The sequence below is a fragment of the Aspergillus sydowii genome, assembly GCF_001890705.1.
Source record: "Aspergillus sydowii CBS 593.65 unplaced genomic scaffold ASPSYscaffold_10, whole genome shotgun sequence".
NCBI classification, from domain to species: domain Eukaryota; kingdom Fungi; phylum Ascomycota; class Eurotiomycetes; order Eurotiales; family Aspergillaceae; genus Aspergillus; species Aspergillus sydowii.
The window spans coordinates 662975-679170 of record NW_024467868.1 but is presented as its reverse complement, the minus strand read 5'-3'; the positions used below and the strand labels follow the sequence as shown (position 1 = coordinate 679170).

At 52.0% G+C, this 16196-nt stretch overlaps 4 protein-coding genes across 4 annotated transcripts; 3 read left to right on the top strand and 1 right to left on the bottom strand.

The window, feature by feature from the left end:
• Positions 1-673: 673 nt before the first annotated feature.
• ASPSYDRAFT_1158512 (fungal specific transcription factor domain-containing protein) lies at positions 674-2930 on the top strand (the record flags this gene model as incomplete). The annotated part of the gene is made up of 6 exons (XM_040840044.1): positions 674-811; positions 886-1491; positions 1568-1681; positions 1731-1939; positions 1993-2334; positions 2381-2930. The coding sequence occupies 6 exons, from the start codon at positions 674-676 to the stop codon at positions 2928-2930; spliced, it is 1959 nt and encodes a 652-aa protein (XP_040699875.1).
• A 762-nt stretch (positions 2931-3692) lies between these two features.
• ASPSYDRAFT_60180 (Hsp70 family protein) lies at positions 3693-6181 on the top strand (the record flags this gene model as incomplete). Its single annotated transcript, XM_040849810.1, has 8 exons — positions 3693-3753; positions 3815-4371; positions 4450-4567; positions 4619-4880; positions 4945-5047; positions 5102-5226; positions 5278-5491; positions 5576-6181. The coding sequence occupies 8 exons, from the start codon at positions 3693-3695 to the stop codon at positions 6179-6181; spliced, it is 2046 nt and encodes a 681-aa protein (XP_040699874.1).
• Positions 6182-12716: 6535 nt separating this feature from the next.
• On the top strand, positions 12717-14135 carry ASPSYDRAFT_92258 (uncharacterized protein; the record flags this gene model as incomplete). The annotated part of the gene is made up of 5 exons (XM_040852642.1): positions 12717-12773; positions 12830-12976; positions 13031-13216; positions 13267-13447; positions 13519-14135. The coding sequence occupies 5 exons, from the start codon at positions 12717-12719 to the stop codon at positions 14133-14135; spliced, it is 1188 nt and encodes a 395-aa protein (XP_040699873.1).
• Positions 14126-15364, bottom strand: ASPSYDRAFT_48340 (formate/nitrite transporter family protein). Its single transcript, XM_040847608.1, has 4 exons — positions 15016-15364; positions 14843-14963; positions 14439-14795; positions 14126-14390 (listed from the first exon to the last, which is right to left on the bottom strand). Exons 1-4 carry the CDS (start codon positions 15298-15300, stop codon positions 14227-14229), a joined length of 927 nt encoding a protein of 308 aa, XP_040699872.1. The 5' UTR covers positions 15301-15364; the 3' UTR covers positions 14126-14226.
• Between the last annotated feature and the right edge of the window lie 832 nt (positions 15365-16196).

Below are 16196 nucleotides of genomic sequence, written 5' to 3'. Positions count from 1 at the left end.
CGCAAGTATTTTCCTACTGGCGGAGGGCGACAAGGATGTTGCGGGAGAGCGCAGGGGTGTTTCGGAACAATGATCCATGGCACGAAGAACAGCTTAAGAATGGCATGGACTTGATGGACGATAGAATTAGACACTGACGATGACGCGCGAAGAATAGCCCGAGGCAGATCGACCGGGTCAACGACCTGAAGAAACGGCTCCACCGATGGGCGACATGGATGCCACGAAGGGCAGGTCATCAGCCTTAATTGTCGACTGTATACGCAGTAACACTGGTGGGCTCGCCGCCGGGACTGGCACCACTCTGTAGTCTGGTGCAGTAGCAGCCCGTTTCTGATTGGCCGGCAGTGACGGCCGACTGCATGGACGCAACAAGCGCAAAAGTCGGTCCTTTTTTCCTTCCCTCGTCCTGGACTGTTGTCCACTCATCGCTGGCTCGCGTCCCTCCGGCTTTTGCTGTTGGGTCTCGATACCAGCGACCCGGGTCTGACGATGACTTATTAAAGCGCGTGGTGGGACACTTTTCCGAGATGCACGTTTGGCTTACGGACTTTTTCAAATACACCTTCATCCGCGGACCTCTCCCCCCTGCCAGCGCCAACTGCTAGCCCAGACTAAAGAGCCCGAGAGTCTTAACGTCTGGCTTGAGCCTCGTCCTCGCCTTGTCTCATTGATGTCCGACCCGCTGCCCTCGCGCACCCCTGCTCCGCCGCTGGGCGTCGACGCGCAGAATGCAGCGACAGACGAGGGCAGCTCTGGGCGCAAGCACAAGACCACCGCCTGCGAGGAATGCAAGAAGAAGAAGCTCAAGGTACGTCTTTATTTTTTTGTGATCCTATTTGCCTTCCGCCGTCTCGCTCTTGTTAACCCCGCGGGGCCCTTTAGTGTCGGGGCGACCCGCCATGTCAGCACTGCGTCGCCAACAACATCGAATGCCGCGTAGACGAAATGGCCGATCAGCGCCGCAAGCTGCCCCAGAAACGCAAGCTCGAGGGCCTGGAGCAATCCAATGACATCCTGATGCGCCTGCTCAGCGCGATTCGCGACAGCGAGAACAAGCGCGTCGCCCAGCTGATGAACCTTATCCGGAGCCGGCCCTCCATGTCCGAACTGCACAAGTTCCTCCAGGAGAACTTTACGCGGTCGGACATTGAAAAATCGCCCGAGTTGCGTGAGTTCCAGCGTCATGTTTTGCGCTCCACTGATACGATGACGGAGGCCGGGGGGTCTGCCCCGCGGCAGCCGCGGCGGATGCTGGACGTCCGCCGCCTCGCCGATAGCCCTGTCTACAGGGTACCGGCTAAACCTTGGACTACTGTGACCGACGACGACGACCTCGTTTCTCACCTCGTCTCGCTGTATTTCACCTGGAGCTACCCATTTTTCTGCTGGATGGATCGGGAGGTCTTCATCAGGGAGATGCAACGGGGCGATCTGAAGAGCCGGTATTGCACTCCGTTCCTGGTGAATGCAATCCTCTCTGAAGCCAGTGTATGTTAAACTAGTCTACGGTCATCGTCGTCTCGAACCGCTCACCAGGGGCTTCTAACTGTTCTCCCCTCGATAGTATCTTTCCGATTACGCCGAGGTCTTTACCAAACCGAATGACCCGATGTCGCGGGGCCAGCACTTTCATGATGAAGCCCGCCGGCTGCTCGAGGGGGAAGAACGAGAGGGTGCCGTGAGCATTGGGACAATTCAAGGACTTATGATCCTCTGGGTTAGGTTAGTTACCTACTAGGGTCCGATTTACAGACGCTGACGGAACCAGGCTGGTTTTAATGGGTAAGGATCGAGTGGGCTGGATGTACCTGGATCTTGCATGTCGCGCAGCAGAAGAATATGCAGCAGCACGCTCATCACAAGCAACTGATGAAGAGAGGCGCGTCGAGGAAACGGTGGTGAATTGGACGCTCTGGGGTAATTTCAGCATGGCAGCGTATGTTCGTTGCAATCCTTGTTCTGATGTTTTTTTTCCTCTAACTTGCCTAGTACCGCCTCGGCGTCGCTCATGAAACACATGCAAGCTGAACCACCTCGACGACCCCGCGTTCCCATCGACCACGATAACCCAAGCGACGTTTGGTCACCATATCCTCGATGCATCGACCCGGTGCCAGGACACCATATCTGTGTTTTTGATCGATGGTGCGACCTTTGCTGTATCGCGTTTAGCGTCAGCAAGGCATTCTATTCGGTTGAGCATCGAGTCCCGGCCTCTGAAACAGTCGTTATGGTCAGGGATGTACATAGACGATTGCAGGGCTGGTATGCGAATTTGCCGCCGTGTCTTTACACTGAGACAGCCGAGGTGCCGCATGTTGTCGGTCTCCAGTACGTACTTCCTCGCCCTTAATGGTTTCCTTGACTGACGTTTCAGCTTCTTCTACCACACTACCATCATTCACATATTCTGGCTGCTTTCGTCGTACTATGAGTCTAGCGGTGAGTACGATAAAGCCGCGTCGGCTCGGGAAATGACTCATGAGAATGCCCGGCGCGTCGCTCAGCTTATCGGCCTTCATCGTGAACGTTGGGGGATTGATCGGATGGCCCCCTGCACTATCCAGTGGGTGACCACTGCGTTATACGCCCTGCTTGGGGCACTAGACTCACTTGATAACCGTAATGCCTTCATCGAGCTCTGTATCCTAGCCCGCTCTTTCTCCAGACAGTTCCCCCTCGGCAAGGGTATCATGCGGATGCTCCAACTCACCGCAAAGCAGATGCAATTATCTCTCCCAGAGGAAACCGATGCCCTTTTCAGCGAATTCGCTGCTGAGAACTGGTCCGAAAAGGACCGGGAAGCGTTTAGCAGTTTCTACCCTCACTTCCAAACGGTAATTCGGCACGGCCCAACCCGGCCGGATGATCTGGCCCTCGACAAGTTCCTTCAGAAATGGGACAAGCTGAGCATCTCGGATCCGTAAGGGGCTTTTGTGATAGCCGCAACGGAATGTAACTGAGTGCGGAGCACCGCGATACCGTCAGCGAGACGACCAGCCGCGAGAATATATACTACAAGTGAGCGCCCTGATTTTTGAGACGGCGCCCCTCGTATGGACCCAGGATTTAACTCAAGGGTCACTTTTCGGCGTTGATATGGTTTGTGGCTGGCCCCACCAGCTTCCTTCTACCCTGACTATCCGATGGGGTAGCACAGGGTGTACCGCAAGCTTTTGCTTTGCGCGCGCCGCCAGCACCACAATTATGGCGATAATCGTATATCCACTGAGGCTTCATCTGAGGACCCCCTGGTCGGGGCTTCTCCCGGAGGCACGATCTTGGCGAGAAGGGGCAATACATGGGGGATGAGCGCTGTTATGAGCATCTCAAACACCACAACGCACGGTCCAGCTGGACTTAGAATTGCTAGTAAATATGATATAGTAATGACATCTTAATGCTCGGCAATCTAGCCTTTCTATGTTTAACGCATGGCACCCCACTGCCTGAGGCTGAAGGCACCAGCCAAGGCCCTGGTGCCCAACTAGCACCAGGACGGAAAGGATCCAACAATACGAGGTTGTGAGGCTTCTCACTGCTCAGCCTGGTGCATTAAAATGGATAATTGGCAATGGCAGTGCACTGCCCGGCCACTCAATTTCAACTCCGCATTTTTAAATGCCAAACTCCCCTCCGCACCTTCCTGTCTCCCCGATGATGCTTGCCGTTGATAGCGATCGCCCACAATGACCGACGGTTGGACCCCCGACATCGTTGTCGGGGTCGACTTTGGCATGACCTGCACTGGTGACTCCTCTAGATGATTATTCTGTTTTTAAGCAAGGATACAGTAATTAACTGGGCACAGGCGTCGCCTATTCATATGGACCCAACTGGCCGCCCCCAAAACCAATCCAGCACTGGCCGGGTTTAATCGGGTCGCAAATCGCAACAAAAGTGCCATCACATCTTCTCTACACCCCCAGCACTCTAAAATGGGGCTTCCAATGCGAAGAAACAGTCTCGGACACAGTCTCCACTTCAAACACTCTCTCCACCTCAACCAGTGATACAGTCGCCGCAAAGACAACCGACATCGTCAAATACTTCAAACTAAACCTCGACTCAGACTTCACGGACTCGCGGCCCGATGCGCCCTCGCGCGACCAGGCGATGTGCTATTTCCGTGACTATATCGGCTGCTTGTATCGGTATGTGGTGGACTACTTCTCACGCAGCTTTCCACGGTTTGATGGCATGAAGGTCGAGTTTGTGTTTAGTGTGCCGACGACGTGGAAGGATCCGCGCATGGTGGAGGAATTGAGGAAGGGCGTGGTGTTTGATCGTGGGCGAGACCATAGGGCTGTTATTGGGCTGACTGAGGCAGAGGCTGCGGCGGTTTATGTTTCGGGTTTGCATTATCAGGTTTGTTCTCCCATAGTAATTGATACCCCCTGTTTATTTGTTTATTTTGATTGTGGGCATGTTGGCTGATTGGAATAGAAAAATGATGTAATCCTGGTTTGCGATGCTGGGGGAGGAACTACAGACGTGAACGTCCTCAAGCTAGCCAGTGCTCCTGGCGAACCTACAGTCTATGACCCTTTGGGATTTGTCGAGGGTAGAATCACCTGCTCAGCTTTTCCCCTTTTTGTTGTCTAATGTGTCTCAGGAAAACCTGTCGGGTCAGTCTTCATCGATGTCGGCGTCCAGCAGCTCGTTTGCTCCAAACTAGAGCTCATCAAGGACTCTCTCTCGGCGCCAACGGACGAGATCGCGTGGCAGATGATGGCAGGTCGGTTCGAGCGCTACAAGTGCTCGTTCGGAATGATGGGGGACGAACTCGAAACACTGAGGCTTGACCTGCCCGCGTCAGTGACGGAGTCAGATTTCCCTGAGCAGGGGATCTGGAATCGGCAGTTACTCATATCTAGGTGTGTATACGTATCTAGGATTTGAAATTTGATTGCATACAAGAAACTAACGAGACCCTGGCAGAGCCGAGATCAAAGCAATCTTCGACGAGAAGGTCACAGACTTGACCCAGTTACTGGATGACCAGGTCCGCAATCTACAACTCACCCACCCAGCTCAGAAAATCGTCTGCACCCTTCCCACATCGCCTATTTTTAACAATATCTAACCTATGCCACAGTCCTTCCTCGTCCTGTCCGGCGGCTTCGGTAGCTGTCCCTACCTCCGCAACTGCATAAAAGAGCGCTACGAAACACCAACGCATCTCTGGCCAGAGGGCATTAAAGTGCTAACTGTCGACGAACCGTATTATCCCCTCACTAACTTCCATTGATACTGGTATACTAACATGCACAGACAACTAGCCGTCGTCCAAGGCCAAGTCATGAACCGCACCCAACAACTCCGCACCCACGCAACAGTCTTCAACCACCTTTACAGCCCCGTCAGCTACGGGGTAATCTGCGACTGGATCTACGACCCAAAGAAACACTCTGGTGAAATAACGAGATTCGACGAACGCAATATGAAGACTTACGCGGTGAATCAGATCGATTGGCTTGTTATGAAGGTATCCGTCCATCCATCCATCCATCCATCCAACCACCACCGACATTATGGCACATGCCATGTGCTAATTCGCCTTCTAATACAGGGTGACATTGTCCCAAGGAGCGGAATATCCAAATCCTTCCCCCGCAAAATCTCACCTCGCGATCTATCGCAGCCCTTCATGGCCCAGATCGTCATGTCGCAGCGCCCGCGCGACCATCTCCCACGGAGCATGATGCAAGGCGATGCAAAGCTCATCTGCGAGCTAGAGGTCGACACGACCAACGTTGAGAAGAAGATCAAGAACCACCACTGGTATAACCGGTCGCCGGTGTACTTCCTCGTCAATGTAATTGTGAAGCTGCTGATCGAGCCGGCGGGTCTGCAGTTTGAGCTTTGGAATGCGAATGGGGATCGGATTCCTGCTCGGTCTAGTATTGCGAGGACGGACGGGGATGGTCCATTTGCTGGTGCTGGTGTTGGGGCCCGGGGTGCGAACTCGCCAATTACGATTTGGTGGGAGAGTATCCCGGAGAAAATGCATGATGGGAATGAAGAGGAGGCAATGAGCCCGGGGTTGCGGCTGCAAAGGGCGAGTAATGTGCCCTCTGAGGTTGGTGGTGACCATGCGTTTGAGGTGATGGGTGATATCGGGCCGCCGCAGCAGTCGGCGAGGGAAGGGAAGTTGAAGCCTCCTTCTTATCGATAGTTGTTTACATAGTTTCATTGATACCCAAGAGCTTAAGTACCTAGTATCGAGTCTAATCTGAATATATCTATCCTTGTTCCCTATATTGCAGAGTATCATTTCTTCCGAAACAGCTCCAAAATACCGTCCTTTCCATACGCCGCAGCAACGTCCTACATTGTGTCAGCCTCAATTTAGATAGCAAACATCACAATCATAAAGAAAAGAGTATATAGCTTACCATTGGCGTTCTTTGTTTATTATCTTCCAGAAGTGGGTCGAGCCCTAATCCCAATAGATACTTGAACATGCCAGTATCTTTCGACAAACTTTCGGCTCTCTGATGGTCATACCCGTAGGTCTTCATCCTGGCGACCAAATGAAGCAGGCTTTCACCGTCTCCATTCCTACCAAACAAGTCTGCACCCGCTTTACGGACGGTCTCGATGTTCTGGGCACTTAACGCTGCAGCCGGGCTCTTAGCGCCGTCGGCAAAGTGTTTCCAGACAGGGGCGAGGCCATCGTTATTTCTCGCGTTGATATTCAAGCCTAGGGTCAGATACTCTTCGAGGATATCCTCTCCGAGAGCAGACATATTGGGGACAACGTAGTGCAAAATGGTGTTTCCTTCAGGATCTGGTGTTCGTATATCAGCACCCGCGTCTTTCAACTGTCGAACGAAGCGGAAGAGGCGCCTCTTGGCTGCTATGTGAATCGGACTATAACCAGCAACATTTTGTTGGTGGGCGAGAGAAGGACACTCTTGAAACAGCTGGCCCAGGATCGCAGCGACTCCGTCTTCATCTTCCCCAGGTTCACTGATACGCAGTAGTAGATGCGCAACCGTGTTACCCTCATTCGTTGCAGCCCTTATATCAGCTCCCATGTCCCAAAGCTTCCGAATAAGCTCCAAAACTGAGTTTATATCGCGGCTATAACCCTTTTCGGGGCTGTGGCAAGCTGCCAGAAGGAGGGTCCTACCACGTGCATCTCGCCGGTCGATCTCTATGTTTGGCTGGGCAAGGAACGTGTCGACCATGGCGTTTTGCGAGAGCAGGCCGTGTAAGATAGTCGTATCCTGATTCAAAGGAGCAAAGGGATCGGCTCCATGATCAAGCAGTAGCTGCACAGTAGCGGCGACCTTTACTCGCTCCATTTCAGACTTCCCTCCCCAAAGCGCGGCGAGCTGAAGGGCGTAGCCATCGCTGGCACCAAGAGACACATAAAGCAGAGGCATACGCTCCAATGTATCAAAGGAGTAGGGATGACGGATCTTGTGAACCTGTTGATTGCAGTCCGTGTCAGTGGTCAAAATAGCTTCCAGCATGTCAGTATTCAACGTCTGGATTGACCTCGAGAACAATGACACCTCTCCAGCCATAATATCGCCGCCAGATTCGATGAGCAACTTGACCATATCTCCATCACGCTCAAGCAAACCCAGCGGGGTCGTACCGTCCTCGCTCGAAGCGTTCGGATCGGCGCCATTCTCCAATAGTAGCTTGACGATGCGCATGCGTTGGTACCCGCCAGTTACCGCAACATGAAGGGCGTTTCGTCCAAAGGCATCGGTAATATTCGCATCGGCCCCGTGGTCGAGGAGGTATTTGATAGCCCCAATTTGCCACCAATGCGTGCCTTCAGCGAGAATATGCAATGCGCAGCTGTCAGTCCTAAGCCGGTCATGTTTAGGATCCTTTACATTAACATCGGCTTTGAAGGTCTCCACGATTAGTGAGAGGAGAGACATGTTGGGTAAACTGCTTTCTGCCACTGTCAGAATGAAGGGACGAACACCAGGATAGTCACTATCAGGGGATGACAAGGAGCCGTTGATCCAGCCCTCTCCTACTCGTCTGGATCCAAACTTCTCAAACTGTTCAATGAACCCCCAACGGGCCAGAGTGTGCAAGAAGTCCTCGCTCTTAGCCCCCGTCGTGCGCCGTGGTTGGACACCCCGATCCGCCAGTTCATTGAGTATACTAAAGGCCCCAGCTGCGAGGGCTTCCTTACAGATGTCAACAATATCCGTGGACTCGTCCAGTGTCATTTGGTCCACAATAGAGCTGGCGTTCTGATGGGCACAAACCAATTGTCGCCACAAGAGGTGAGCAGTATATCGTTTGTACTTAGATTTCTGCTCAACTGGCCCATTATCGATCTCATCCGAAAGAGCAACTGCCATCAGGTCACTTTCTGTATGTATAGCGTACTCGATGGGGCGCATCATTATCGGATTATAGCTGGTAATGTCGGCTCCGTGTCGGCAGAGAAGATGAACAATGTCCTTGACCCTGAGTGTATCGTCGTCCGATCTGACATACCTTTCAGATATAAATCCGCTCCTAACAGGATTCCTTCGAAAGTGGGCACACAGATGGAGTGGCGTGCATTGGCTCCTGTCGCGAAGGTTCGGGTCGGCGCCAGCATCCAGCAGGAGTCTGACGCTCTCCGGGCGACCAGACTGGCAAGCATAATGCAGCGGTGTACGTCCCTGGTCATCTTGTCCATTGACAGCTGCGCGGCGTTCGGCGTCCCCGTAGGCGTCTAGCACAAGACCGATTACGTTGCATTGTTTAGCGACAGCAGCCAGATGGAGTAGGTTTTGCTTTTTATATGTTTGAACGAAGACATCTGCGCCTCTACCAATCAACCACCCGGCATAATACTCGGAACTCGCAGCTGCCACATGAATTGGCAGTCGCCCTTCGTTGTCTCGCATGGATATCATCGAGGCGATTTCCCGTTGTTCGAACTGACACAATGGGTTGCGCGTCGGATCCAGTAGGTTGGGAGCGGCGTACCACTCCGGCGATGTACTGAAGAAGCAATGAAGCAGAGTCTCGCCTCCTTTATTCCTCGCAAGAACAGGGATGTCTGTACTTTGCAGCAGACAGAGGGTACCAAAATTACTGTGCCCACGTTCGAAGTATTGTCTCATAAGGGTATGGTACAATGTGTCGTGACGATGGTTGACATGCAAAGGGTCAACCCCGGTCTCTAGCAGGTATTTGACGTTCTTTTCTGCGCTGCTATCGGCACAAGTAAGATGGAGAGCATTATTTCCGTCGATGTCAACTGCGTTTATATCGACGCCTAGTTCCACAGCCTTTGGCCAGCCGTGCGGGCAGCTCGCGACAAGACGTAAGAACCATGTTCTGCCTTGCTTGTCTCGTGCTTCCAGATTTGCCCCAGCAGCAGCAAATACAGGACCAAAAAGATCTATGTTCGCAGAACTTACTTCATGTAGAGGGACATTTCCGGCATTATTCCTCCGGTCAAGATCCGCTCCGAAGGAAATGAGTTGTTCAATCAGGCGGGCAGTGTGTTCCATATGCCCTGTTCTTCTGGCCAGTATGTGAAGTGGTGTATCCCCATCCGCGTCTTGGGTGTTCCAGTCTTCCACGAAAGGCTCTATGATTCCTAAATCATCATCACTGCCCCAACCTGCCAGGCAAACATGAAGGGGAGTCTGCCCTTTGTTGTTTCCAGCAGCATCCCACCTAGCCCCGTGGCGCAACAGAACATCCAGGATCGGGAGACTTTTAGAGGATGGTCTGAATAAATGCAGGGGCGTGTCCCCATCGCTGTCCCTTGCATGAACATCCGCTCCACGATCCAAGAGCCCCTGTACAATAGAAACGGTGGTCCTCACACAGTAATGCAAAGATGTCATGCCATCCCATCCTGTAGCGTTGATGTCGCATCCTGCTTCAAGGGCCAAATTCAGAGCTGGCTCGAGGGGAACTTCCGCAGAGCTTATCCTGAAGACTTTCCGATCATGATGAGGACCACAAATGGCGAGAAGCAGTGAGTCCTCATCTGGCATTTCTTCGTCCGAACAGTAGATCCGTAGGTCGAAGCCGTGACGCTCTCTACGATAACAAGGGTCCACGCCCTTGCTAATCAGAAACCTCATAGTATCCACGTCTCTGTTGCTGCCGGCTCTCAGCAGGAGATTGCCCGCCAGCGGGGACTTTATATCGACACCCGCAGGCTCGATAAGCAACTTGACAAGAGCTGTATGTCGGAACCTGACTGCAAGTTGAAGCGCCAACACACAGCTGTCCGCATCCATGTATGGTATCATTTCACCAACGGACTCGACGTACCCGGACTGGGAAGCATATTCCAAAGGGGTGTCCCCGACCGTTGTGGGAGCGTTACCACATCCCAACCCTGGGTCGTTCCAGGCTTTCTTGATTAATGGACTAACCCCAGCTGCCAGGAGCAGCCGAACGATAGGGTGATGGTTTGACTTTGCCGCAAAGTGCAGGGCACTCAAGCCGCACTTGTCGGGCTGGTCTGGCAGTGCACCACAGTCCAGCAGGAATGCTACTGTTTCGGTGTGTCCTTTCTGAACAGCCAGGTATAGTGGAGTGTGAATATGCTCGTCGAATTCATTAAGCGTGCGGTCGTAGCCTGCGTTAACCAGTATCTTTGCCATGCTCGTCAGGCCGGCCCATCCAGCGACATGCAGAGGGGACATTAGGTCCACGGAGAATCTCGGGCGAATAACCATGTCGACCCATGATGCGAAAGCATTGTTTTCGGGACATGTGAAGGTTTTGATTGCGTCCACCAACGGTTCACTGAGTTCCTTGAGCTGCCGCACGTGGTAATCCCAGTTTGCGAGCGCATAAGCAAGAAAAGGATGGTGAAATTGAAGCGTCTGCTGCGATGGTGGAGTGGCATCACCATATATTCCGGGCGAATTTCTAATCTCCCATGAAGACAGTGGCCCCGACAGTAAGTACCTCACGCAGACCAGTGCCAGAAGCTCGTGTGTCTTCGTTGAATCGATCACGGGAAATGAGCCAGTATACTGCTTTCGACCTCTGTCGGTTAAGAATTCGGTGAAAGAGTGATGAATGATGGACACCGTCTCATCCTCCAGGATCTCAAGCAGAGGGCCGCAGGACATACGGGTCAAGTTCTTGGTGTCACCGTGCTTGCTGCCATCGTCACCCATGTCCAGAAAGTCCAGGACGGTGGCAATCTCGAGCAACCGCAGGGGCCGTGATGCATGTGTCGCAAGCTGTAGAATCAGCATTTGTCTCTCCTGCGGCACTCCAGCGACCTGCGAGTGGTCGTGTAACATCTGTGAATACATATCTTCCATGCTAGAAGGGAGTGTGAGGAGAGCATTTTCGGCTGATGCTATATCAACCGAGCTTCTCTTGTGCTCGTCCAAAAGATCATTGAGGACCAGACGGGCGTAGAGGAACGAAGGATGAACGCGATCCTCCACTGCTCTTCTGATAGTGTCTTTTGCAGCCTCGCTGACATGGTGTACTTCGCGCAACCGGTGCTGGATGAATAGCGAAATGTCCTTGTTGGTCTGGCGATCCTCGAGTCTCACCTGCAGAACCGACGGCGTATTCAGGACATTTTGAATCTGCGGTAGTGGTCGACTGGTCATGAGCACCTTGACCACATCTGGGCGTGTCTGGCCCAAGTCCACGAGGCAACGGAGAAAGTCGTTCGTTTTCTCGGAGTCCAGCTCATCCAGTGCGTCCACAACGCAGTAAACCTTGGGTAAGAGCTTAAAGCTATCTAGTAGTAGCTTCCACAGCTCTGAAAATGCCACGTCCTTTACGTCACGTTCCTGCTTCATCCAAACCATGACTGTGGACCTTGCATACGACGAGAACTCAACTAGTTGGGCTAGCCAGTCTCGGGCAAGCGGGTGGGCATCATGATTCAACGCAATAATCTGGCGGAAGAAAAAGAAGAGGATAGGCGTTCTGCTCTCGGTGCTTCGTAGCTGCGAAATGAGTCTGGCTGCTAGGACGCTCTTGCCAGCGCCAGCGATGGCCTTCAGCCAGAGCGCGCCCGCAGTCCCATCGCGCCAGTGTTGGTACTGTGTGGTCTGTGGCAGCCACTCTCCAGTACCCGGAACATGCGAATTAAGATGTTTTTTGAAATCGGAAGAGTCTCCCAGGTAATCGGTGGATTCCAGCCAGGCTCTCAGTTCGGCGACCAACTCAGGGGATGGGGGGTCACAAAGCGCACGTTCGTCGACAAACACATAGTCTTCGCTTTCTGATTCTGACATAACAGTTATCTAGATGATTAAGGTAAACAGACGATAGCTGGTGGATAAGCGCTGGTTGAGGTTGGTTGAGATGGAAGAAGAAAGCAAGAAGGCAAGCTGGGAAATACGCAAACATTGGAGCCTCAAGCAGCGCCGCAACCACCAGCGGAAGTACTTTGAGCAGACGTCTCAGCCTCACTCAGTCAATTGTATGCCCAGTCAGCAGCTTCAGAGAGTGTTGGTTCTCCACAATCACACTGCCAATCACGGGCTGTATCAACCGTCACGGCCAAGAGGCTTCGGGGCTACCTAGACCGACACTATGCTGGCATGGTCGACCGATCGGTGGAATGCTAACAGGTGGAAAATATGCGGTCAATTGGAGTGTAAATCGTAGGGTTGATCTTGAATATCCCAGCTGAAAATCAACAGTGAACATGGCAAGTCAGTGCGAGCGTATAAAGTGGTGCTCTGCCCTATCCTTGCTGACTCTATTCCATGCTTAATCTCAGCACCAATATGCGTCTTTTCACAGCTGCCTTGAGCTTCGCATCCTTAACTGCCGCTTCGTTGCAAGTACTGTCAAACCATGGCCATCCAATCTGCGTCGTCAAGCACTAGGACAGCAACAGAATGATGTCCCCAATATCCTACACGCATTTCACAAATGTGGCCACTCCGGCACCATCGTCTTCCCAGAGAACGAAACATACTGGATCGCAGAGCGTCTGAATCCACATGTCCAAGACGTTACAATTGACTGGAGAGGTACATGGCTGGTAAGCTGATTCTCATAGTATCCAACACACAGGCATTAACTCTTGTCTGGTCAGTTCTCCGACAACCTCACCTACTGGCGAGAAAACGCCTACCCGATCACCTTCCAGAACCATGCAGCCGGATTTGTCCTCTCGGGTAGTGACATTCGCATCAATGGGCACGGAACGGGTAGCATCAATGGTAATGGCGACACTTGGTATACAGCTGAGGCTGGCAAGACACTGCCCGGACGTCCCATGGTACCTACCTTACCCTAACAGAATCCCAAGTCATTTCTAATGACCGCCAGTCATTCGTCTTATGGAATGTCACAAACGTGCAAGTGTCCAACTTTGCAATTGAGCAGCCACAGCTCTGGTCCATCAACATCATGAACGGCACGAACATGGACTTTGCCAATATCACAGTCACCGTAAACGCGACTTCCGCTCCAGAGGGCGAGAACTGGGCACAGAACACAGACGGATTCGGTATTTACCCCCCTTATCCACCTATAAATTTCCTTTACCTCCTACGTAGAATGATAAAGTTAACGAGCCAGATACGATGGACGCCACCAACATCACGCTCCAAAACTTCACCTTCAGCGGCGGCGACGACTGCATCGCCATAAAGCCTCGGTCGTCAAATATCCACATATCAAATATAACCTGCAATGGCGGCAACGGAATCGCTATTGGTAGTTTAGGCCAATATCTCGAGGACTCGAGCGTGGAAAATGTCATAATCGACAATGCTAAAGTGCCGGACACCCGCTTCGGAACGTATATAAAAACGTGGGTTGGCGAGCTGGTTCCCACGGACGACTACGAATCAGGATATGTTCCTCGAGGAGGGGGTTGGGGAGTTGTGAGGAATATCACGTTTTCGAATATCGACGTTGGGGATGCGCAGCGTGCCGTTGTGATTACGCAGGATAACGGGGATGATGGGACGTCTAAGGGTACGAGTAAGATGGAGATCTCAGGGATACGGTTTGAGAATTATACAGGGATTCTGAAGTCGAGCAATGAGGTCACTGTCAGTTGTAGCAAGGGGCATCCTTGCTTTGATATTGACTTTGAAGGCTTTGATGTTCTGGCGGAGGATGGCGAAGAGATTACTGGGAGCTGTAAGTGGACGGCGGAGGGAGGTGTTACTGAGTTATACGGTTGTTAATCTCGATACTTGAGTCATATTATGGTATTATTCACTTGGATTGACATTACTATATTATAAAACTGACATGGTGTATATCATGGCCACCAAATTATGCAACCTTGGATGTAGCCGGCAGAACGCCAGCAGATGCCTCAATATCATCATTCCTAGGTGTAATAGTCCCTTCACTATCCATCATACCAGCCCCCTTACGCAGGCCAACAAGGGTAACAGGGTTTGTTTGAACAAGGTACATGTACCAGTAGTACGTCCCTAGGTCAATCAGCAAGAACCCAAGAATTGGAAATATGGTCGACTTACCCACGAACAGACCCCCACCAACAATATTCCCTAATAAAGTTGGAATAATCCCCTTCCAAATATACAAGCCAACCGAAATACCAGGCGCATCAAGCCAAATCGCCATCGGGATGAACGTCATATTAGCGACGACGTGGTCGAGGCCCAGCGAGACAAACGCATAAATCGGTAGCCAGATTCCGATTATCTTAGAGGCCAATTCACGACCTTGCAGGGCGAGAAAGCATGCTAAGCAAACGAGCCAGTTGCAGCCGATACCGCGGAGGAAAATACTGTGGAATTCGGGGGTGACTTGTTTCTTGGTTGCGAAGCTGATGACGGCTGATTTGTATGGGTCTGCGCTGAAGACCTCTCCATCTAGACCTGTTAGCTGTAGAATTTCAAATATATTCAGGGATTCATACAGCCAAATATGATGGCGACAACAAATAGCGATCCACATAGGTTTCCCCAGAAGGTGACGAACCAGTGGAGAAGCATCCTGTACCAGGGGATTTGGCGTTGGAGGGCTGCGACGGTGGTGTACTAGAGCAGTCAATTAGCACCAAATGTGGTGAACATATCATCCATAACTCACCATGAACGAGCCAGTACAGAGATCAGCACCGGTGAGAATGATCAGAGTCAACCCGTACGGAAAGACCAAAGCGCTGATAGTGCGCATCAGGCCTGGCGCGTTTTCCTGGTACCAGGGACTGCTGTTTGTGCTCAGCGTTGTCCCACATGCAAGAGCCAACAGACACCCAGCGGACACGGCGCTGAAGAAGACCTTGTCCAGGCGCATGCTGCCTTTGACGGTGCCGGCCCGGGCGACGGCCTCGGTCACCTCAGCCGGGGTGTAAGCATCTATCGAGACGGTCATGATGCTGGATATTGTTGGTACTGGACTCTTTCAGGAGGCCAATCCATTGAGCGAGGATGGCGCCTTTAAGAATGCCAACATGGTGCATGTCTTCAGCAAGGTCCAATCAGAGTGTCGGGATCCTTATCTGGATCGTCAATTGTCCCCAAGAATAAGATTGCCATGGTAGATATCAGGCCATTCTTTAACTAGACCGCTATCAGGGCAAATAGCAAGGGACCGCTAGCAGTGGCAACCTTGGCGATCCCAAATAGAGTGGAAGGATTGTTCTTATCTCGAAGCCGCGGAGAAAGCAATCGCAAGACTAAGGCGAACGTCTGGGGCTGATAAGACAGATAACGAGTCCCTGCGGTCCTTCAAACCTCTCGATCGGAATATACGGGGTTCTGATCGTCGTTGGTTCGTCCGAGATGTATATGATCTCCTGCCTTCATGCCTCATGCGGCGCTACAGCTGATGAACCGATATCTTCTCTGTCGCCAGTTGAAAGCTTGTTGGCGAGAAGCTTTCCGGCTGCCAGCTAATTAATACGCAACCTGCTTTTTGAGTCTGGAACTCTGAACAAACAATAGGCTCAGTGGTGACTATCTGGACGCGTCCAGACCGTGAGGTATATATGGCAGCTTCCCTGTGACAAAGAGCATAATGACCAGTCTTCCCCATTGTTCTACCACTATCCAGACAAACCACCGGGGATTTTAGGATGCATATCCACTATCTTACGGGCCACGGTGCATTGGGGCTGTTATTGGGTATTCCTTATCAGAAAAGATACAGACTAAAGTTCGTTATCTCACCCTTGATGATTGTCGGTTGACTCTGATCGACACTCCACTACGAATAGGATACTCGATATACGGAGTAATGCTGACAATAGGAAAGACCAGGATTTTTCT